Source organism: Pseudophryne corroboree, chromosome 6 (genome assembly GCF_028390025.1).
Source record: "Pseudophryne corroboree isolate aPseCor3 chromosome 6, aPseCor3.hap2, whole genome shotgun sequence".
NCBI lineage: Eukaryota > Metazoa > Chordata > Amphibia > Anura > Myobatrachidae > Pseudophryne > Pseudophryne corroboree.
Genome location: NC_086449.1, coordinates 104,566,406 through 104,591,892, shown reverse-complemented (window position 1 = coordinate 104,591,892; position 25,487 = coordinate 104,566,406). Strand labels below are relative to the sequence as shown.

At 47.7% G+C, this 25,487-nt stretch overlaps 1 protein-coding gene across 1 annotated transcript in view; it reads right to left on the bottom strand.

The window, feature by feature from the left end:
- Positions 1-25,487, bottom strand: part of LOC134934383 (adhesion G protein-coupled receptor E3-like) — a 535,434-nt gene that overhangs the window by 15,060 nt on the left and 494,887 nt on the right. The window contains exons 16-17 of the mRNA XM_063929832.1: positions 19,790-19,850; positions 18,963-19,054 (exon numbers count right to left, since the gene is read on the bottom strand). Of these exons, the coding sequence (XP_063785902.1) occupies positions 18,963-19,054; positions 19,790-19,850 (153 nt within the window). The remainder of the gene's footprint in view (positions 1-18,962; positions 19,055-19,789; positions 19,851-25,487) is intronic.

Sequence of the window (25,487 nt, the reverse complement as noted above, 5' to 3'; positions counted from 1 at the left end):
ATAATTGTATTATTATTATAATATATACCACCTAACCGTGGTTTTTTTTTCATTCTTTATACCGTCGTCATAGTGTCATACTAGTTGTTACGAGTATACTACTATCTCTTTATCAACCAGTGTACAGTGCGGTAGTTCACGGCTGTGGCTACCTCTGTGTCGGCAGTCGGCAGGCAGTCCGTCCATCCATAATTGTATTATTATTATAATATATACCACCTAACCGTGGTTTTTTTTTTCATTCTTTATACCGTCATAGTGTCATACTAGTTGTTACGAGTATACTACTATCTCTTTATCAACCAGTGTACAGTGCGGTAGTTCACGGCTGTGGCTACCTCTGTGTCGGCAGTCGGCAGGCAGTCCGTCCATCCATAATTGTATTATTATTATAATATATACCACCTAACCGTGGTTTTTTTTTCATTCTTTATACCGTCGTCATAGTGTCATACTAGTTGTTACGAGTATACTACTATCTCTTTATCAACCAGTGTACAGTGCGGTAGTTCACGGCTGTGGCTACCTCTGTGTCGGCACTCGGCAGGCAGTCCGTCCATCCATAATTGTATTATTATTATAATATATACCACCTAACCGTGGTTTTTTTTTCATTCTTTATACCGTCGTCATAGTGTCATACTAGTTGTTACGAGTATACTACTATCTCTTTATCAACCAGTGTACAGTGCGGTAGTTCACGGCTGTGGCTACCTCTGTGTCGGCAGTCGGCAGGCAGTCCGTCCATCCATAATTGTATTATTATTATAATATATACCACCTAACTGTGGTATTTTTTTTTCTTTCTTTATACCGTCGTCATAGTGTCATACTAGTTGTTACGAGTATACTACTATCTCTTTATCAACCAGTGTACAGTGCGGTAGTTCACGGCTGTGGCTACCTCTGTGTCGGCAGTCGGCAGGCAGTCCGTCCATCCATAATTGTATTATTATTATAATATATACCACCTAACCGTGGTTTTTTTATACCACCTAACCGTGGCAGTCCGTCCATAATTGTATACTAGTATCCAATCCATCCATCTCCATTGTTTACCTGAGGTGCCTTTTAGTTCTGCCTATAAAATATGGAGAACAAAAAAGTTGAGGTTCCAAAATTAGGGAAAGATCAAGATCCACTTCCACCTCGTGCTGAAGCTGCTGCCACTAGTCATGGCCGAGACGATGAAATGCCAGCAACGTCGTCTGCCAAGGCCGATGCCCAATGTCATAGTACAGAGCATGTCAAATCCAAAACACCAAATATCAGAAAAAAAAGGACTCCAAAACCTAAAATAAAATTGTCGGAGGAGAAGCGTAAACTTGCCAATATGCCATTTACCACACGGAGTGGCAAGGAACGGCTGAGGCCCTGGCCTATGTTCATGGCTAGTGGTTCAGCTTCACATGAGGATGGAAGCACTCAGCCTCTCGCTAGAAAACTGAAAAGACTCAAGCTGGCAAAAGCACCGCAAAGAACTGTGCGTTCTTTGAAATCCCAAATCCACAAGGAGAGTCCAATTGTGTCGTTTGCGATGCCTGACCTTCCCAACACTGGACGTGAAGAGCATGCGCCTTCCACTATTTGCATGCCCCCTGCAAGTGCTGGAAGGAGCACCCGCAGTCCAGTTCCTGATAGTCAGATTGAAGATGTCAGTGTTGAAGTACACCAGGATGAGGAGGATATGGGTGTTGCTGGCGCTGGGGAGGAAATTGACCAGGAGGATTCTGATGGTGAGGTGGTTTGTTTAAGTCAGGCACCCGGGGAGACACCTGTTGTCCGTGGGAGGAATATGGCCGTTGACATGCCAGGTGAAAATACCAAAAAAATCAGCTCTTCGGTGTGGAGGTATTTCACCAGAAATGCGGACAACAGGTGTCAAGCCGTGTGTTCCCTTTGTCAAGCTGTAATAAGTAGGGGTAAGGACGTTAACCACCTCGGAACATCCTCCCTTATACGTCACCTGCAGCGCATTCATAATAAGTCAGTGACAAGTTCAAAAACTTTGGGTGACAGCGGAAGCAGTCCACTGACCAGTAAATCCCTTCCTCTTGTAACCAAGCTCACGCAAACCACCCCACCAACTCCCTCAGTGTCAATTTCCTCCTTCCCCAGGAATGCCAATAGTCCTGCAGGCCATGTCACTGGCAAGTCTGACGAGTCCTCTCCTGCCTGTGATTCCTCCGATGCATCCTTGCGTGTAACGCCTACTGCTGCTGGCGCTGCTGTTGTTGCCGCTGGGAGTCGATGGTCATCCCAGAGGGGAAGTCGTAAGCCCACTTGTACTACTTCCAGTAAGCAATTGACTGTTCAACAGTCCTTTGCGAGGAAGATGAAATATCACAGCAGTCATCCTACTGCAAAGCGGATAACTGAGTCCTTGACAACTATGTTGGTGTTAGACGTGCGTCCGGTATCCGCCGTTAGTTCACAGGGAACTAGACAATTTATTGAGGCAGTGTGCCCCCGTTACCAAATACCATCTAGGTTCCACTTCTCTAGGCAGGCGATACCGAGAATGTACACGGACGTCAGAAAAAGACTCACCAGTGTCCTAAAAAATGCAGTTGTACCCAATGTCCACTTAACCACGGACATGTGGACAAGTGGAGCAGGGCAGGGTCAGGACTATATGACTGTGACAGCCCACTGGGTAGATGTATGGACTCCCGCCGCAAGAACAGCAGCGGCGGCACCAGTAGCAGCATCTCGCAAACGCCAACTCTTTCCTAGGCAGGCTACGCTTTGTATCACCGCTTTCCAGAATACGCACACAGCTGAAAACCTCTTACGGCAACTGAGGAAGATCATCGCGGAATGGCTTACCCCAATTGGACTCTCCTGTGGATTTGTGGCATCGGACAACGCCAGCAATATTGTGTGTGCATTAAATATGGGCAAATTCCAGCACGTCCCATGTTTTGCACATACCTTGAATTTGGTGGTGCAGAATTTTTTAAAAAACGACAGGGGCGTGCAAGAGATGCTGTCGGTGGCCAGAAAAATTGCGGGACACTTTCGGCGTACAGGCACCACGTACAGAAGACTGGAGCACCACCAAAAACTACTGAACCTGCCCTGCCATCATCTGAAGCAAGAAGTGGTAACGAGGTGGAATTCAACCCTCTATATGCTTCAGAGGTTGGAGGAGCAGCAAAAGGCCATTCAAGCCTATACAATTGAGCACGATATAGGAGATGGAATGCACCTGTCTCAAGTGCAGTGGAGAATGATTTCAACGTTGTGCAAGGTTCTGATGCCCTTTGAACTTGCCACACGTGAAGTCAGTTCAGACACTGCCAGCCTGAGTCAGGTCATTCCCCTCATCAGGCTTTTGCAGAAGAAGCTGGAGGCATTGAAGAAGGAGCTAACACGGAGCGATTCCGCTAGGCATGTGGGACTTGTGGATGCAGCCCTTAATTCGCTTAACAAGGATTCACGGGTGGTCAATCTGTTGAAATCAGAGCACTACATTTTGGCCACCGTGCTCGATCCTAGATTTAAAGCCTACCTTGGATCTCTCTTTCCGGCAGACACAGGTCTGCTGGGGTTGAAAGACCTGCTGGTGACAAAATTGTCAAGTCAAGCGGAACGCGACCTGTCAACATCTCCTCCTTCACATTCTCCCGCAACTGGGGGTGCGAGGAAAAGGCTCAGAATTCCGAGCCCACCCGCTGGCGGTGATGCAGGGCAGTCTGGAGCGACTGCTGATGCTGACATCTGGTCCGGACTGAAGGACCTGACAACGATTACGGACATGTCGTCTACTGTCACTGCATATGATTCTCTCAACATTGATAGAATGGTGGAGGATTATATGAGTGACCGCATCCAAGTAGGCACGTCACACAGTCCGTACTTATACTGGCAGGAAAAAGAGGCAATTTGGAGGCCCTTGCACAAACTGGCTTTATTCTACCTAAGTTGCCCTCCCACAAGTGTGTACTCCGAAAGAGTGTTTAGTGCCGCCGCTCACCTTGTCAGCAATCGGCGTACGAGGTTACATCCAGAAAATGTGGAGAAGATGATGTTCATTAAAATGAATTATAATCAATTCCTCCGCGGAGACATTGACCAGCAGCAATTGCCTCCACAAAGTACACAGGGAGCTGAGATGGTGGATTCCAGTGGGGACGAATTGATAATCTGTGAGGAGGGGGATGTACACGGTGATATATCGGAGGGTGAAGATGAGGTGGACATCTTGCCTCTGTAGAGACAGTTTGTGCAAGGAGAGATTAATTGCTTCTTTTTTGGGGGGGGTCCAAACCAACCCGTCATATCAGTCACAGTCGTGTGGCAGACCCTGTCACTGAAATGATGGGTTGGTTAAAGTGTGCATGTCCTGTTTTGTTTATACAACATAAGGGTGGGTGGGAGGGCCCAAGGATAATTCCATCTTGCACCTCTTTTTTCTTTTCTTTTTCTTTGCATCATGTGCTGATTGGGGAGGGTTTTTTGGAAGGGACATCCTGCGTGACACTGCAGTGCCACTCCTAGATGGGCCCGGTGTTTGTGTCGGCCACTAGGGTCGCTTATCTTTCTCACACAGTCAGCTACCTCATTGCGCCTCTTTTTTTCTTTGCGTCATGTGCTGTTTGGGGAGGGTTTTTTGGAAGGGACATCCTGCGTGACACTGCAGTGCCACTCCTAGATGGGCCCGGTGTTTGTGTCGGCCACTAGGGTCGCTTATCTTACTCACACAGCGACCTCGGTGCAAATTTTAGGACTAAAAATAATATTGTGAGGTGTGATGTGTTCAGAATAGGCTGAAAATGAGTGTAAATTATGTTTTTTGAGGTTAATAATACTTTGGGATCAAAATTACCCCCAAATTCTATGATTTAAGCTGTTTTTTAGGGTTTTTTGAAAAAAACACCCGAATCCAAAACACACCCGAATCCGACAAAAAAAATTCGGTGAGGTTTTGCCAAAACGCGGTCGAACCCAAAACACGGCCGCGGAACCGAACCCAAAACCAAAACACAAAACCCGAAAAATTTCAGGCGCTCATCTCTACTTGTAAGCGCATTATGGGCCTAATTCAGCATGAGTTGTAGTTTTGTGAGAAATCGCAAAACTACAACTAATTACTCCAGCATGCGGGGTCCGCCCACTACAGGGCAAGGCCGCCCACATGCCAGGTCCTTCCCCCCTGATGAAATGCAAGCATATCGCTGCTCACATCTTTGGGGGGTTACCACACCCCCCAAAGGGCACTTTGATGCCTACAAAATGCTGCGTTGATGCCCTGCTGGGACAGACTGCGATTGCATGCGATCACAGTTTAAGTCATTGCACCAGTGTGTGTGAACGTGCAGAAGTGCACAAATGGCCAAATAGCGATTTCAGCACTTCTACGATCAGTGCTAAATTAGGTCCAATGTGCTTTGGGGTAATTCAGACCTGATCGTAGATGTGCGAAAAAATGCACATCTATGATCATTTTCTCTGACATGCAAGGTGTCATCCAGCACAGGGCAAGTCCGCCCCGCATGCCGGTTCCTGCTCCCCCCCCCCCCCCCCTGCAGACATGCAAAGCATTACACAGTGGCGATGCTTTCGCATGGTTTGAGTAGCTTTCTGCCTACACAGCCTAGCTGTGAAGGCAGACTGCTACCCACCATGTTTTGGGTCGCAGCTGCTGCATGCGATGTCATGCAGCCGCTGCGACCTGCTCCAGCAACGGTCTGGACAAGCCTGCTTTGTCTGGACAACGCCCCTTAAATGGAGTTTCGACGCCCCATTCCTGCCCCCCTCCAGGTCTTAAACTGTGTTCTAAAGAGAATGCAGTTTAGAACCTTGCACATGCGCGTACCAGTGTACGTGCATGTGCCGCACATGTGCAAAAATAGCTTCATATCGGTATTTGCACACTTGTGACAGGGTCTGAATTAGGTCCTTTGTCCCTTAGTAATGGCCAATTAGTAATGTCACTATACTGCTGCAGAGTGAGTTGTATGCTTGTTGGTGTTGGGTATCTTGCCAAAATGCTCATGTCAATTTCTGTGTATCTGCTGCTTCTGCCTGGATAGGAGGGACTGGGTAATTCTAACATATGCTGACTACAGTAAGAACCAGGGACGTGCAGTCAGGGGAGACAGGGGAGGCAGTGCCTCCCCTGTCATAATAATTAAAATAATAAAAAGAAGATATTTATAACAGAGTCTGTGATAAATATCTTCTTTTATTATTTTAATAATCTCTCCCCCCCGTGAAAATGTTGGGCTGGGAGGCAGCGGGAGAGGTGCCTCCCGCACCTAACATTAAAGTCCGGGCAGCGGGGGGCGGGCAGGGGGCGGGGCACTGCAATGGGCTGTGAAAGCCCATTGAGAAAGTACAGGGAAGCGGCACCTATACTGATGCCGCAATGACAGGGGCGTGCATTCAGCCCCGACGAATGCACGCCCCTGTCACTGCCCCAGATATGATTGGCCCAGCGGATCCAGAGCTGGATCCGCTGTCCAATTACTAGCGAGCCCCCTTCCCGCCTGCAGCAGGCACCGTGGGCTGTGTGGGCGCCCGCTGCAGCCGGCGCCGCTGACTGACAACAGGGGTCATAATTGACCCCTAGTGTCTGAGCGGCGCTACAGTGGGAGAGACGTCATGAGTCATGACGTCTCTCCCATAGTACAGCAGAGACGAGCCGGCGGCCGGAGACGGAGGACATCACTGCAGGAGCGGTGAGTATGTTTTTTTTTATTATATATGTGTGTGTGTTTGAGGCGCAGCTACGGGGGCACAACTACAAGGGGTGCAGCTACGGGGGCACAACTACCAGGGGCGCAGCTACGGGGGCACAACTACAAGGGGCGCAGCTACGGGGGCACAACTACCAGAGGCGCAGCTACGGGGGCACAACTACAAGGCGCAGCTACGGGGGCACAACTACCAGGGGCGCAGCTACGGGGCACAACTACAAGGGGCGCAGCTACGGGGGCACAACTACCAGGGGCGCAGCTACGGGGGCACAACTACCAGAGGCGCAGCTACAGGGGCACAACTACAAGAGGCGCAGCTACGGGGGCACAACTACCAGGGGTGCAGCTACGGGAGCACAACTACAAGGGGCACAGCTACAGGGGCACAACTACAAGGGGCGCAGCTACGGGGGCACAACTACAAGGGTCGCAGATACGGGGGCACAACTACAAGGGGCGCAGCTACGGGGGCACAACTACCAGGGGCGCAGCTACGGGGGCACAACTACAAGGGGCGCAGCTACGGGGGCACAACTACAAGGGGCGCAGCTACGGGGGCACAACTACCAGAGGCGCAGCTACGGGGGCACAACTACAAGGGGTGCAGCTACAGGGGCACAACTACAAGGGGCACAGCCACAAGGGGCACAGCTACTGGGGGCAAAGCTACAGGCCAGCCGGCAGCAGCCTCTCCCCTGTCTGTGCTAACGTCTTCCCGCGTCAGCGAGTGCATAATATTCATTCATTCATCTCTCTCTCTCTCTCTCTCTCTCTCTCTCTCCTCCTGTGGATTACTTCGTTTGTAAGTATAATTTTAATTTTTACAGGTACCCCTATTGGATTCTACTGGACAAGTGGGATGTAGGTAAGTAATATCTCTCTCATTTTTACAGGAACCACCTATTGGATTCTACTGGACAAGTGGACGTGACCGGCGTGGGATGTAGGTAAGTATGTGTGAGTGTGCAAGTGTGTTTTAATAAATTTTTACTTTCACGGTGTGTGTGTTGTGTTTTTATTTTTTTTGTAGAACTACAGGTACCGGCGGGCCCGTTATTTCCCCACATGCTGGTACTTGAGGTTCTCCAAGTACCAGCAAGCGGGTGAGGCTTGCTGGGCCTTGGAGCTCCACAACAAAAAACAATATTCTTTTTTTTACACACTTATGGCTATCAGCCCGGCACCCACCGCCCAGGGGTGCTGGGGACAGCCTCGGGCTTCACCCCTAGCCCTTGGGTGCCTGGAGGGGGGGAGACCCCTTGATTTAAGGGGTCCCCACTCCTCCAGGGAACCCCGGCCAGGGGTGAATAGTTGGGGGGTAATGCCACGGCCGCAGGGACCTACATAAATGTGTCCCCCGGCTGTGGCATTATGTCCCTGGCTAGTGGAGCCCGGTGCTGGTTTTAAAAATACGGGGGACCCCTACGTCTTTTGTCCCCCGTATTTTTGGAACCAGGACCAGTCTAAGAGCTCGGTGCTGGTTGTCTAAATACGGGGAACCCCTGTCCAATTTTTTTCCAGTATTTAAACAACCTGGACCGGCTCAAAGAGCCCGAGGCTGGTTATGCTTAGGAGGGGGGACCTCACACATTTTTTTTTTTAATTTTTTAACCCATTCAGACCCTTCTCCGTTAAGTTAATGGAAGCCCTGGACAACAAAATTGCATTCATGTCCTCCTCCCACTCCCTTCCCAAACACTAATTTTTATTTTTTTTCTATAAAAATGTACAATATATCACAAGTATGATGAGCAGGCAGGCAGCGGGCATTGGCGGCATCGGACTGAGATGCAAATTAGTGGCGGAGGGCTGGGTCAGTTGATGGTAGGCAAGTTTGTAAGCCATTGGCGGTGGCAGCAGACATTGGCTCAGAGTAAGTAGTGGGCATTGGCTCGGCGGCGGTAGGGGTCATCGGCAGGATCTGGCGGACATTATGGCTGTAGTGCCTCACCAGCCACTGACCTCACCGCACGCCACTGGTAAGAACGTGTTCAAAAAGATGCAGTAACACCTTAGCAGTGGTCAGGTGCAGGTGACGGTACCAAGTACTGACCACCCACTCGTCACTGGCTTTTTGTGAAAGCTCCACTGATGGTGATTGGTTATTCTTTTATTCCTTAGGGATTGTGTGCGTATACCGGCATTTAACGTTAGTTGCAGCTTTGCATGTGGTCATAAACTGCCAGTTTTTAAAAAAAAACACACAATTTGAGTCTGCCAATTGAGGCAGAATTGGGGACCACTCAGTATCATGTATGAAAACTAGATATGTGCATTGAAATACACTGGATACAGGTGAATGGCGGTTGGGATCTCGGCGGTCAGCCTACCGATGCTGGGATCCCGGCTCACTGCGCACACCATGCTGCGGGCCCGGTAGCTCGCCACGGGTTCTATTCCCACTCTATGGGTGTCGTGGACACCCAAGAGTGAGAATAGTCCCTGCTAGTTGCCATGCCGACTGTCGGGATTGTAAGTGGTCGGGACTGTTCGTGTGTCTTGAGTACTGTGGTTAGCGTAGGGTAGGGGCCTGCGGTGAGGTAAATGGCTCAGGAGGCACTGGCTAGTACAGAGTCAGATTTACACACAATATATGAGCCCACGGGTGCATGTGGGCATTATACACAGATACAGCTGGATATACTGCTGGAAATTTGTTCAGTTTTGATTACAGATGTGTGGGAAAGATAGGAGTCTATGGCCTCACCTGAAAAGTCTATGGCCTCACCTGCCATAGACTTTTTACTTCAAAGTTTTGACTATAAAAATGATTAGAATAATACACAAAAGATATTTTTAAGATATTCTATGTTTTTTCATGTACTTTATAAAGTCAAAACTCTGGCTTAGTATGACAGGAAAGGCTCTGCCTCACCTCGCCATACGTCACTGGCGTAGTGTTGACAATAATTTATATAACCAGGTCCATATATAAAACTTCATTACAGTGTTATATTGTGCACAATGGGCCTAATTCAGTAAGAATTGTAAATTCTGCTAAACAGCAGAATTTACACTTCTTTTGATCGCATGCTGGGGTCGCCCATCGAAGGTTAAGGCCGCCCAGCATGCGACCCGTCGCCATCCCCCCTTGACCGTGCTGAAATTGCGGACGCAGCACAAGTTTGGCATGATTACGGAGAGTAGGGTGGCCTCCTGACAAGCTTCGCCGGCATGGGGGCCTGCCACCATCTTTCTGATGAGGGCGGCTGCATGTGAAGTCACGCAGCTGCTGTGATCACGCCCACGCCACGCCCCCCATTTGGATGAGACCACCTCTGTTTCCCTGCCTCCGCCCCCACAACATTCCGTCTCCGCCTAGGAAATGGAGCGTTGGCACCCAGCGATCGCCTCTGCCTGATTGACAATCAGAGGCAGTCGCATTTTCTGTACCATTGTAGGGAATATATAGTAAAGGCAGTCTAAGTAAGAGAGGAAAAGCACATGAGGGGAGAGGGTGTGAGAGCTTCCATTCTGAAGCCCATGTATTTCACCATCTGAGCTATGCGCTGTGGTACCGACATGCTCCATTAATGTAAGGAATCACTATTTTATTAAATTGTCCTGATTTCCTGTATGGATCCTGGGTGTTTAACATTCATTGTTCAAAATGGAGGATGTAAAAGCAGCTTTCAGTGCCAGGTCCGCCGGTGCATACATGAGCACACTGAGGCACGCCCGCTTTAAATAGAGAACTCACCTGGCATTAAGGGTAGTGATGAGCACCGGAAATTTTTCGGGTTTTGTGTTTTGGTTTTGGGTTCGGTTCCGCGGCCGTGTTTTGGGTTCGAACGCGTTTTGGCAAAACCTCACCGAATTTTTTTTGTCGGATTCGGGTGTGTTTTGGATTCGTTTTTTTTTTTTTTCAAAAAACCCTAAAAAACAGCTTAAATCATAGAATTTGGGGGTCATTTTGATCCCAAAGTATTATTAACCTCAATAACCATTATTTCCACTCATTTTCAGTCTATTCTGAACACCTCACACCTCACAATATTATTTTTAGTCCTAAAATTTGCACCGAGGTCGCTGGATGGCTTAGCTAAGCGACACAAGTGGCCGACACAAACACCTGGCCCATCTAGGAGTGGCACTGCAGTGTCACGCAGGATGGCCCTTCCAAAAAACACTCCCCAAACAGCACATGACGCAAAGAAAAAAAGAGGCGCAATGAGGTAGCTGTGTGAGTAAGATAAGCGACCCAAGTGGCCGACACAAACACCTGGCCCATCTAGGAGTGGCACTGCAGTGTCACGCAGGATGGCCCTTCCAAAAAACACTCCCCAAACAGCACATGACGCAAAGAAAAAAAGAGGCGCAATTAGGTAGCTGTGTGAGTAAGATAAGCGACCCAAGTGGCCGACACAAACACCTGGCCCATCTAGGAGTGGCACTGCAGTGTCACGCAGGATGGCCCTTCCAAAAAACACTCCCCAAACAGCACATGACGCAAAGAAGAAAAAAAAGAGGTGCAATGAGGTAGCTGTGTGACTAAGATAAGCGACCCAAGTGGCCGACACAAACACCTGGCCCATCTAGGAGTGGCACTGCAGTGTCACGCAGGATGGCCCTTCAAAAAACTAGTCCCCAAACAGCACATGACGCAAAGAAGAAAAAAAAGAGGCGCAATGAGGTAGCTGTGTGACTAAGCTAAGCGACCCTAGTGGCCGACACAAACACCTGGCCCATCTAGGAGTGGCACTGCAGTGTCACGCAGGATGGCCCTTCCAAAAAACACCCCCCAAACAGCACATGACGCAAAGAAAAATGAAAGAAAAAAGAGGTGCAAGATGGAATTGTCCTTGGGCCCTCCCACCCACCCTTATGTTGTATAAACAGGACATGCACACTTTAACTAACCCATCATTTCAGTGACAGGGTCTGCCACACGACTGTGACTGAAATGACGGGTTGGTTTGGACCCCCACCAAAAAAGAAGCAATTAATCTCTCCTTGCACAAACTGGCTCTACAGAGGCAAGATGTCCACCTCATCATCATCCTCCGATATATCACCGTGTACATCCCCCTCCTCACAGATTATCAATTCGTCCCCACTGGAATCCACCATCTCAGCTCCCTGTGTACTTTGTGGAGGCAATTGCTGCTGGTGAATGTCTCCACGGAGGAATTGATTATAATTCATTTTAATGAACATCATCTTCTCCACATTTTCTGGATGTAACCTCGTACGCCGATTGCTGACAAGGTGAGCGGCGGCACTAAACACTCTTTCGGAGTACACACTTGTGGGAGGGCAACTTAGGTAGAATAAAGCCAGTTTGTGCAAGGGCCTCCAAATTGCCTCTTTTTCCTGCCAGTATAAGTACGGACTGTCTGACGTGCCTACTTGGATGCGGTCACTCATATAATCCTCCACCATTCTTTCAATGGGGAGAGAATCATATGCAGTGACAGTAGACGACATGTCCGTAATCGTTGTCAGGTCCTTCAGTCCGGACCAGATGTCAGCATCAGCAGTCGCTCCAGACTGCCCTGCATCACCGCCAGCGGGTGGGCTCGGAATTCTGAGCCTTTTCCTCGCACCCCCAGTTGCGGGAGAATGTGAAGGAGGAGATGTTGACAGGTCGCGTTCCGCTTGACTTGACAATTTTGTCACCAGCAGTTCTTAGAACCCCAGCAGACTTGTGTCTGCCGGAAAGAGAGATCCAAGGTAGGTTTTAAATCTAGGATCGAGCACGGTGGCCAAAATGTAGTGCTCTGATTTCAACAGATTGACCACCCGTGAATCCTTGTTAAGCGAATTAAGGGCTCCAACCACAAGTCCCACATGCCTAGCGGAATCGCTCTGTGTTAGCTCCTCCTTCAATGTCTCCAGCTTCTTCTGCAAAAGCCTGATGAGGGGAATGACCTGACTCAGGCTGGCAGTGTCTGAACTGACTTCACGTGTGGCAAGTTCAAAAGGTTGCAGAACCTTGCACAACGTTGAAATCATTCTCCACTGCGCTTGAGACAGGTGCATTCCACCTCCTATATCGTGCTCAGTTGTATAGGCTTGAATGGCCTTTTGCTGCTCGTCCAACCTCTGAAGCATATAGAGGGTTGAATTCCACCTCGTTACCACTTCTTGCTTCAGATGATGGCAGGGCAGGTTCAGGCGTTTTTGGTGGTGCTCCAGTCTTCTGTACGTGGTGCCTGTACGCCGAAAGTGTCCCGCAATTCTTCTGGCCACCGACAGCATCTCTTGCACGCCCCTCTCGTTTTTTAAATAATTCTGCACCACCAAATTCAAGGTATGTGCAAAACATGGGACGTGCTGGAATTTGCCCAGATTTAATGCACACACAATATTGCTGGCGTTGTCCGATGCCACAAATCCACAGGAGAGTCCAATTGGGGTAAGCCATTCTGCGATGATCTTCCTCAGTTGCCGTAAGAGGTTTTTAGCTGTGTGCGTATTCTGGAAAGCGGTGATACAAAGCGTAGCCTGCCTAGGAAAGAGTTGGCGTTTGCGAGATGCTGCTACTGGTGCCGCCGCTGCTGTTCTTGCGGCGGGAGTCCATACATCTACCCAGTGGGCTGTCACAGTCATATAGTCCTGAGCCTGCCCTGCTCCACTTGTCCACATGTCCGTGGTTAAGTGGACATTGGGTACAACTGCATTTTTTAGGACACTGGTGAGTCTTTTTCTGAGGTCTGTGTACATTTTCGGTATCGCCTGCCTAGAGAAATGGAACCTAGATGGTATTTGGTACCGGGGACACAGTACCTCCAACAAGTCTCTAGTTGGCTCTGCAGTAATGATGGATACCGGAACCACATTTCTCACCGCCCAGGATGCCAAGGACTCAGTTATCCGCTTTGCAGCAGGATGACTGCTGTGATATTTCATCTTCCTCGCAAAGGACTGTTGGACAGTCAATTGCTTGGTGGAAGTAGTAAAAGTGGTCTTACGAGTACGACTTCCCCTCTGGGATGACCATCGACTCCCAGCAGCAACAACAGCAGCGCCAGCAGCAGTAGGCGTTACACGCAAGGATGCATCGGAGGAATCCCAGGCAGGAGATGACTCGTCAGAATTGCCAGTGACATGGCCTGCAGGACTATTGGCATTCCTGGGGAAGGAGGAAATTGACACTGAGGGAGTTGGTGGGGTGGTTTGCGTGAGCTTGGTTACAAGAGGAAGGGATTTACTGGTCAGTGGACTGCTTCCGCTGTCGCCCAAAGTTTTTGAACTTGTCACTGACTTATGATGAATGCGCTGCAGGTGACGTATAAGGGAGGATGTTCCGAGGTGGTTAACGTCCTTACCCTTACTTATTACAGCTTGACAAAGGCAACACACGGCTTGACAAATGTTGTCCGCATTTCTGTTGAAATACTTCCACACCGAAGAGCTGATTTTTTTGGTATTTTCACCAGGCATGTCAATGGCCGTATTCCTCCCACGGACAACAGGTGTCTCCCCGGGTGCCTGACTTAAACAAACCACCTCACCATCAGAATCCTCCTGGTCAATTTCCTCCCCAGCGCCAGCAACACCCATATCCTCCTCATCCTGGTGTACTTCAACACTGACATCTTCAATCTGACTATCAGGAACTGGACTGCGGGTGCTCCTTCAAGCACTTGCAGGGGGCGTGCAAATGGTGGAGGGCGCATGCTCTTCACGTCCAGTGTTGGGAAGGTCAGGCATCGCAAACGACACAATTGGACTCTCCTTGTGGATTTGTGATTTCGAAGAACGCACAGTTCTTTGCTGTGCTTTTGCCAGCTTGAGTCTTTTCATTTTTCTAGCGAGAGGCTGAGTGCTTCCATCCTCATGTGAAGCTGAACCACTAGCCATGAACATAGGCCAGGGCCTCAGCCGTTCCTTGCCACTCCGTGTGGTAAATGGCATATTGGCAAGTTTACGCTTCTCCTCTGACAATTTTATTTTAGATTTTTGAGTCCTTTTTTTACTGATATTTGGTGTTTTGGATTTTACATGCTCTGTACTATGACATTGGGCATCGGCCTTGGCAGACGACGTTGCTGGCATTTCATCGTCTCGGCCATGACTAGTGGCAGCAGCTTCAGCACGAGGTGGAAGTCGATCTTGATCTTTCCCTATTTTTGGAACCTCAACATTTTTGTTCTCCATATTTTAATAGGCACAACTAAAAGGCACCTCAGGTAAACAATGGAGATGGATGGATACTAGTATACTTATGGATGGACGAGCGACTGCCGACACAGAGGTAGCTACAGCCGTGGACTACCGTACTGCGTCTGCTGCTAATATAGACTGGATGATAATGATATAAAATATATATATATATCACTACTGCAGCCGGACAGGTATATATTATATAATGACGGACCTGCTGGACACTGTCAGCAGCACTGCAGACTCCTAAAGTAAGCTACTAGTATCAAGAAGATATAAAAAAAAAAAACACCACAGGTAGGTGGTATACAATTATGGATGGACGAGCGACTGCCGACACAGAGGTAGCTACAGCCGTGGACTACCGTACTGCGTCTGCTGCTAATATAGACTGGATGATAATGATATAAAAAATATATATATATATCACTACTGTAGCCGGACAGGTATATATTATATAATGACGGACCTGCTGGACACTGTCAGCAGCACTGCAGACTCCTAAAGTAAGCTACTAGTAGTATCAAGAAGATAGAAAAAAAAAAAAAAACACCACAGGTAGGTGGTATACAATTATGGATGGACGAGCGACTGCCGACACAGAGGTAGCTACAGCCGTGGACTACCGTACTGCGTCTGCTGCTAATATAGACTGGATGATAATGATATAAAAATATATATATATCACTACTGCAGCCGGACAGGTATATATTATATAATGACGGACCTGCTGGACACTGTCAGCAGCACTGCAGACTCCTAAAGTAAGCTACTAGTAGTATCAAGAAGATAGAAAAAAAAAAACACCACAGGTAGGTGGTATACAATTATGGATGGACGAGCGACTGCCGACACAGAGGTAGCTACAGCCGTGGACTACCGTACTGCGTCTGCTGCTAATATAGACTGGATGATAATGATATAAAAAATATATATATATCACTACTGCAGCCGGACAGGTATATATTATATAATGACGGACCTGCTGGACACTGTCAGCAGCACTGCAGACTCCTAAAGTAAGCTACTAGTAGTATCAAGAAGATAGAAAAAAAAACACCACAGGTAGGTGGTACACAATTATGGATGGACGAGCGACTGCCGACACAGAGGAAGCTACAGCCGTGGACTACCGTACTGCGTCTGCTGCTAATATACACTGGATGATAATGATATAAAAAAAATATATATATATATATATCACTACTGCAGCCGGACAGGTATATATTATATAATTAAAGACGGACCTGCTGGACACTGTCAGCAGAATGCGTTTATAGAATAAAAACACCACACGACGAGTGTTTAACTTTTTCAGGCAGACAATCACAATATACTGGTGGTCACTGGTCACTGGTCAGTCACACTGGCAGTGGCACTCTGGCAGCAAAAGTGTGCACTGTTAATAAATATATGTACTCCTGCTATAACTGCTCCCCAGTCTCCCCCACAATTAAGCTGTGTGAGCAGTGAGCACTCAGCACAGTCAGATATACATAGATGATGCAGCACACTGAGGCTGAGCACAGATATGGTATACTGTGTCACTGTGTATCGTTTTTTTTCAGGCAGAGAACGGATTATATTAAATAATAATAAAACTGCACTGGTGGTCACTGATCAGTCACTAGTAAACTCTGCACTCTCTGAGTACTCCTAAGCTCCAGTAAATCAAGTGTCTCACTCTCACTCTCTATCTATTTCTATTCTAAACGGAGAGGACGCCAGCCACGTCCTCTCCCTATCAATCTCAATGCACGTGTGAAAATGGCGGCGACGCGCGGCTCCTTATATAGAATCCGAGTCTCGCGATAGAATCCGAGCCTCGCGAGAATCCGACAGCGGGATGATGACGTTCGGGCGCGCTCGGGTTAGCCGAGCAAGGCGGGAAGATCCGAGTCAGCCTCGGATCCGTGTAAAAAGGCTGAAGTTCGGGGGGGTTCGGATTCCGAGGAACCGAACCCGCTCATCACTAATTAAGGGGTCTATTTACTAAGCCTTGGATGGAGATAAAGTGGGTGGAGATAAAGTACCAGCCAATCAGCTCCTAACTGCCATGCTGCAGGCTGTGTATGAAAAATACTTTATCTACATTGACTTTATCTCCATCCAAGATTAGTAAATAGACCCTTTAGTGCTGAGTGATAAAGGGGCTGATTCAGCATGACACACTGAAGGGCAGAATTAGCTAATCGGCGATATCTGCACTTCTGTGCATGGGCACACACTGCTGCGCACATGTATGAGTACGTAGATTGCACACACAAATGATCGCAGTCTAAGTGCCGGGTATGGGGCGGCTTTGCAGTGTTTTTTGGAGTCAAAGTGGCATTGGAACGGGAGCGTAGTCTGGAAAACAGAGGCGTGTCCGGACATTTTGCTGAGCGGGCTGGCGGTTGACATCTCACACAGCCACTGGGACCCAAAACATGACTGCCTTCGCAGCTAGGCTACCCTAAAGATGTGAGCACTTCACTGTTTAGCAAAGCACTCGAATTTTAGCGAGGTGGGGAGAGGGGCGGGGGAGGACCCGGCATGCGGAGTGGCCTTGTCCTGTGCTGTGCGGCCCCCACATGTTAGTGGAAGTTGTAGTTTTGCTAATTTTCGTAAAACTATAACTCATGCTGAACTAGGCACTAAGGGGGTCATTCTGAGTTGTTCACTAGCTGTTTTCATTCACTGCGCAGCGATCAGGCAAAAAAAAAAAGGCACTTCTGAGCATGCGTATGCGTCTGTGGCGCAATGCACACGCGCGACCTACTTTCACAACAGCCGATGCAGTTTCACACAAGCTCTAGCAACGCTTTTCAATCGCACTGCTGGCCGCAGAGTGATTGACAGGAAGTGGGTGTTTCTGGGTGGTAACTGTCCGTTTCGGGGGAGTATGTGTAAAAACGCAGGCATGTCATATACAAATGCAGGCGTGCCTGGGGAAACGCGGGCGTGGCTGGCAGAACGCAGGGCGTGTTCGTGACGTCAAAACAGGAACTAAACAGTCTGAAGTGATCGCTAGCTAGGAGTAGGTCTCGAGCTGCTCAGAAACTGCACAATCTTTTTTTGTAGTCGCGCTGCGATCCTTTCGTTCGCACTTCTGCTAAGCTAAGATACACTCCCAGAGGGTGGCGGCTTAGCGTTTGCACGGCTGCTAAAAGCAGCTAGCGAGCGAACAACTCGGAATGAGGGCCTAAGATCCATTCCTAGTTACTGATCTGGGCCTTGCAATACCTTCTGTCTGATTGCAATGATTGGTCTCTGGCTTCATTACACCTCCGTTCTGCCTCACCCAAAGACTTGATAACCTGTGTACTGAGTCGGCTTCTGTACTGGAATTGCTCTGTCTGATAACCTCTGTAGCGTCCCAGCTTGTGTTCTGGACTTGCTTTAGCCTGATCCTTATTGGTTATAGTCTATCTACCAGCGTACCAGATTATTGTCATTATGCAGTACTCTGACAGTCTAGCAACATATATTCTATTGCTTATTACTTATCTCCAGGGGTTTGGATAGATATGCCGGCGTTCGGGATCCTGGCAGCTAAAATACAGATGTTGAGAATTCTGACACTTACCTTTCCCCAATGGGCCCCTAACCCTAACTTCCGGCAGCCTAAACCTAAGCCTCCTCCCTGCAGCGTAAACCTAACCCTCCCCCCCACTGCCTAACCCTAACCCTACCCAGGGGTGCCTAAACCGAACCCCCTCTGCCCGCAGCCTAAACCTAACCCCCATTCCCCGCAGCCTAAACCTAACCCCCACTCCCCGCAGCCTAAACCTAACCCCCACTCCCCGCAGCCTAAACCTGACCATCCCATCACAGTCTAAACCTAACCTTCCCCTCCACTCCTTACCTCTCAGACGGACCGGCACACGCTCTGTATTTTTTCTGCCAGGATCCCAACCACCAATTATGTCGCTCTGCTTCTGGGCTATATATTGTATAAATTGTACATTACTGTAATATAATATAAGTGCCTCTGACAATATAACAGTTTAGTGACACCCAATAGGTATACAACGGACACTAGTGAGTTTATGATTGCCTAGAGGACTCCATATATATTCTCTCCTGCTTTTTCAGAGTCATTTTCTTGTTCCTTGGTCCATCACTCTATGTCTCTACCCCAGCTGGCCTGCTTCATTTTGGACTCACCGGGTATGTTTTAAAGTGGACACATTTGAGTTGAGAGATGCCAGCTTCTTCTTGAGTAGATAAAATGTCAGGACCAAGAGTGTGAAGTTTATCTGCAGAGAGAAAATAAAGTCAGAGAGAGTAAAAGAGACAGATGGGGAGATGTGTCAAGCTTTGGAGAGAGATAAAGTGGAGAGTGATACAGTACCAACCAATCAGCTCCCAACTGCCATGTTACAGGCTGTGTTTGAAAAACGACAGGAGCTGATTGGTTAGTACTTTATCTCTCTCCACTTTCTATCTCTCTAAGGCATGATACGGCCCCCACCTCACCCCGAGTCATACAGAGGGTCATTCAGATGTGGTTGGAGTTGCTGTCACTCACTGCTGCTTCCATGGAAGAATCAGTGATAGTTCTGTATGGTGATGCAGCAGGAGGCATCTATTACAAGTAGAGGCCTCCTGCTGCAGTAGTGATCTGACCTGTATCCTAGGATGAAATATCAGACCACTGGACTTGCCACTGGGATGGCTTACAGCACCCACGGTGATGAACAAGTCACCTGTCACAGAGGCCAGGAAATCTCTGTGTAACCACCTAAACACACACCTCCATTTGTAGAAACAGAGGCTGTTGCTGCCCCTTCCTCACCCCCAAATGGCATCAGACTATCAATCACTGACAGTCTGATGTAGATCTGCGTTCTACAGAATGAGTCCTGAGCAAAGTACTTCTAATCTGTACATTGCAATATACAGTGCAGCTCCAACCATATCTGTATGATGCCCATCGTGTGAGAAAGAGAGGAGAAAACAATGAAAGCTAGAGTCTAATATTATGTACTCACTATGATAAATACACAGACTGGCCCAAGGAAACTCCAGACAAGACTGAAATCCAGCCAACAACTGAAAGAGACAGAAAAGATCAATTACAGGACTTTACCTGGGCTTCACCCACTCTGTGGAATGCCCTCCCACGCACAATAAGACTCTCCTCTAGTCTCCAAACCTTTAAATGTTCCCTGAAAACTCATCTCTTCAGACAAGCCTACCAAATTCCAGACCCACCCACATAACCTTCAATGCTTCCCTATCCAGTTACATCCTCTCTGTACAGTACACATAACCTCACATATTTTGTCTTTCTTTACTCTCACACCCTCCTGAAACTTGGCCAACATTGCGGGGTGATCATATCATACAACCCATTAAGAACCTAGCAATCTGACTTCCGGTTCCGGCATGGCGGAGTAAGCAGCAGCTCCTGTGTGCTCCTTCGTTGCTGCCAGATGCCCAGCTCATAACAGGCATACTTTGCACCCCAGCCTCTCTACTGTCCGGGTGTTCACTTGCTGCCTGATCCCCATCCGACCCGTAAGTGCTGTGAGCGCTGCTGAGTCGCGCACCGGAGAAAGCCTGTGTCGCTGCCCGCACACCTGCTCCGACAGCCGCCCACGCTGCCCGCGCTGACGAGGCGCTCTATGGAGGCAGCTTGGGTTCCAGCCTGCACACTCGTCCCGTCAGTCGTCCACGCTGCCCGCGCCGACAAGGTGCTCTCCGGAGGCAGCTTGTGTTCCCGCCCGCACACCCGTCCCGTCAGCCGTCCGCGATACTCGCGCTAACAAGGCGCACTCCGGAGGCAGCCTGTGGGTCTATCAACACGCCAGCTCGTTTTGTAAGCGGTAAGAGCTGTGCACTCAGACACACGCCGGAGACAGCCTGCCTCATGTGATCTGGAGGCTGAGGCTTACACCGGACCCGGCACCCGCTGCATGCTCTGCTCTACAGGGACAGTTCCAAAGGAGTACAAGATAACCCTCACCTCACTCAATTTAGCCTCCCTGCACGTGCTGCTGCGACATTTACAGGGCCCAGCACTATCTACTTAGCTCAAAACGTCAGTACTCTCCCCAGAGCTATTCCTGGCATAATATTATATCTTCCCTGCACAAAATGGAAAAATTTCTGGGTCCCTCAAATGTGTCTAAGATTCCGTCAGCGATGCCTCCCAGGCAAGAAAAACGTTGCGCTGATCAGTCCTCCATAACAAGCGCCGATTCCAGTCCTGTGAAACCGGTCGCCAAGAAATCAGTAAAAGCAGCCTCTGACGACGCACAATTCCAGGTGCGTAATGATACTGATTCCCCCACTACTTCCCTGACTTATAGAGATATAGTGGCTGCCATTCATGACACTATGGCCCCTCTGTTACAGAAGGCAGTCGGAGATATTACTGTCCAATTGCAGCAACTCTCTAACAGGGTATCAAATACTGAAATCAGTTTAGGGGTGACTTTGGATGATGTTGAAAAGCTGAAATCCACTGTGGGACGCTTGGGGAAGGACAATAGACATCTCCTTGATAAAATGGACAATATTGAAAATCGTACACGCAGGTGTAACCTACGCATAATAGGTTTACCCGAATCATTTAAGGGCCAGGGTCTGGAAACTTTTGTGTGAAACACCCTGCCTAAATTGCTCCATATTGAGGATGAGTGTGCTGACATGGTGATTGAACGTGTGCATAGAATGGGTGACCAGGCACGTGCAAGCTCTAAGAGGCCACGAGTGGTTATTTTTAAAACCCTGAACTTTCTCCATAAGAATGCAATTTGGAAGGCTTCTCGCAAGACAGACCTCCAGTGGGAAGGTACCACTTTGAGGATTTTTCAGGATTATTCTGCGGAACTTTCCCGTCTTCGCAAGGCCTTTATCCCCTTTTGCTCCTTCCTGGTGCAAAACAAACGTAAATTTGCTATGATGTATCCAGCTCGACTCAGGATTTTTCGGGGATCCTCTTTCACTGACTTCACCACCCCCGGAGACGCAGAAGCCTTTCTTAGGGAGGAGGATGACTCTCTTACAAGCGATATCTCAGACGCCCCAGAGTGATGACTCTCCTCACCCCCCCCCCCCCTTCTTAATACTTCACAAGATCCTATTACGGCGTTTATGTGCTCAATTACATTGAGAGTGTCTGGCCGTGCAAAGTTGTGCCGTTTTGTCATATGCCTCTTATTGTAGTGCTCATTTCATGAGCTTCAGCTGTGTTTTTTCTTCTAATTATGTTATCTCATTGTTGCTGGCGGTAACGGAGCAGCCCCGCCCATCTGTTGATTCTATATGGTTGTCACCACCAACTGTTTGTGCTTCACCCGAAGTCTGTTTGTTCCCATTTACGTTATTTGTGTAATGTCTGTCTCATTACTCTTATATTTGCTGTCTCTTTTTCTCTCTCTCACTTTTCTTTTGTTTGTACCCCCAGTCGTGTTCTTCTTACCTCCTGTCTTACCCCCCCCTCCCCCCCCCCCCAATCTCACACCACCTCTCTAGGGATGCAATGTTTTACCTTGTTTTGCCTTTGCCAGGTGGAGTTTCTTTATTTCCTATGGTATGGCTACGGTTAAGATATGCACTTTTAATGTAGGAGGTATTAACACACCAGCTAAGAGGCGGAAGATATTATCTTACATGAACAAACACAGTATTGACATTGCATGTTTACAGGAGACGCACCTGGTTCTACAGGAAACCAAAAAATTGCAGATGCTGAATTGGTCTTTACTAGGAGCAGCAGCGCTTAATTCTAAATCATGTGGAGTGGCAATTTTAGCGAGACGATCTCTACCCATTGAAGTTTTGACAGTAGACGCGGACCCGGACGGCAGGTATGTCATTATACAGGTTAAACTAGGTAATAAACTTTACCATATAGGCAATATATATGCCCCAAATAATTATAAAAAAACATTCTTTACTTCACTTATGGTTAAATTATACGACTGTGACATCTCATCCTTAATTCTATGTGGCGACTTTAATCTGGTCTCCTCTCTATATATGGACAAATCCCAACATTCTAACAGCGCTAGGCCCCTTCCCAAATTAGGTGTTCCGTGGCTAGCCAAGCGATTTAATTTAGTTGATACCTGGCGAGCTTTAAACCCTACTGAGAAGGAGTACTCATGTCTTTCTATGGCTCATAACACTTGGTCCCGTATTGACTATATCCTGATCTCTTCCATGCTCTTCCCTAATATTTCCCAGGCCACCATTGAGCCGATTTCTATATCGGATCATGGAATGGTTTGGACCGAAATGACTTACTCAATGGAAAAAACTTCTCCTCCGCTATGGAAATTTCCTTCCCATTTAGCAACATCAGATGGCTTCCAACATAAATGTGATGAGGCATGGGAGAATTTCCGAATGGATAATTCTCCACATGAATCAGCTAACCCTTCCCTTTTCTGGCAAACTGCTAAGACGGTGTTAAGGGGTGAAGTGATCTCCTATTATTCACACCTCAGGAAATCTCTTAATCAGGCATACCTGGATTCACAAACTGCCTTATCCGCAGCTTACCAAGCTTTTAAATTACATCCCTCCACTGACAATAAAACAACTTACCTTTTGGCCAAATCTACTTTCAATGATCTTCTGCAGTTAACAGGAGACAAATATAAGTTCAATGTAAGCTGTAAGTTTCATCGTTTTGGGAACAAGACGGGTAAACTTCTTACTTCACTGTTACAGGGAACTAGAAAACCGATGTTGGTCCATCCCTTACAAAAATCGGATGGTTCCCTCTCTAGTTCTAATGTACAAACTGCGGCCATTTTGCGTGAGTATTATGTGTCCTTATATTCTTCCCCAGATCCAAATGATACCCTTACGCCTCATGACGTTTACCCCCCCCCCCAATTCTGGGACACTCTGCACTTGCCCCAAGTACCTGCTGAATTGGTCTCCTCTCTAACAGCTTCCATTACACTCTCAGAAGTCTTAACGACTATAAAACGACTTAAACCGGGTAAAGCCCCAGGGCCAGACGGATACACGAACGAATTTTACAAACAAATGTCCCCAAAGATAGGATCGACTTTGCAAGCTGTTTTTAATAGAATTCTGACCGAGGGGATCCTCCCGGATAGATTTACAGACGCAGTGATTAAAGTTCTACCTAAACCAGGACGAAATCTTTCCTTGCCGGGCTCATACAGGCCTATATCACTATTAAATGTGGACTTCAAAATTTTTACCTCTATCCTAGCCCAGAGGTTAAAACCAATTATGCCACTTCTTGTTCACAAGGACCAGACTGGCTTTATAACTGGTCGACACTCGGTTGTAAACCTCAGGCGTGTCCTCTCGGTCATCCAGCACGCTAATTCAAATTCCTCTGATACCTCTCCCCCTGCTCTCATATTATCTATTGATGCAGAAAAGGCCTTTGACCTTTTGCTGTGGCCCTTCCTTTTTAAAACCCTACATAATTTCGGTTTCCCTGATACTTTTATTTCAATTTTACGCATCTTATACTCCTCACCTTCTTCTTCCATTTCCTGCAATGGTCTTCTCTCCTCCCCCTTCGTATTGCAAAGAGGGACGAGGCAGGGCTGCCCCCTTTCCCCTCTCCTTTTTGATCTCTCGATTGAACCCCTAGCACTAGCTATACGTAATTCACCTCATATACACGGAATTACAATTGACTCGCAGATTCTGAAAATTGCATTATTTGCTGATGACACTCTTTTATTTTTAACAAATCCAGAGCAATAACTACCTTCCTTATTACAATTGATATATTCATTTGGGAAAATAGCCGGGTATAGAATCAATGTTAATAAATCGGAACTCTTACTATTGGGTAAACCGTCCCCATCCTTACTCTCCCACCCAGATGTAACTACTTTCAAAGTGACACATTCCCACTTTAAATATTTAGGTATTAATGTTTGCTCTGATTTATCCAATCTTTATAGAATTAATTACTCCCCTGTTATAGACAATTTAGCCCTCAAATTAGACTCCTGGAAGGACTTACCTCTGTCTCTTTTAGGCAGACTGGAAGTGATTAAGTGCATTATTTTCCCCAAGCTATTTTATTTTATACAAATGCTCCCTATTTCATTAGCCCGTTCCGATATTCTCAAGCTTGAGGCACTCTTTTCGAGGTTTCTTTGGCAAGGTAAAAGACCACGAATAGCCAGACAGAAATTGAAATCTCCTAAATCGAAATGCGGCTTTGCAGCTCCAGATATACAGGCATACTCCCTAGCAGTTCATTTTCGATATATTGCTGACTGGCTCCATTGCTCATCACAATATATTGATTATGACTTAGAAGCAGCGATATTTTCCCCATACGCTCCTAGTGCACTCTTGCACCTACACCCGACTCGGATAACTGCGCCAATAAAAGGCCATATCTTATTCAGAGACACCTTTTCCGCATGGTTAGCTATAAATAAATTATGCCAGCGCGATCCCCGCTTTTCCCAATATATCCCATTATGGGGAAATCCAATGTTCCCACCCTCGTTGCTTAATGCCACATACTTACAATGGAAGGAGAATGGTCTCGATGCTTTTCATAAAGTTTTTGATCCTGGAGGAACTTTATACTCCTTTCCAGATCTATGCCAAAAATATGAATTATCTCCGCGCCACATGTATATGTATTTCCAGGTGCGTCACTTTGTACTCTCTTATGGTGATCAGCCTCAAGGGGGGAGACCCCAATGGCTTGAATTCAAC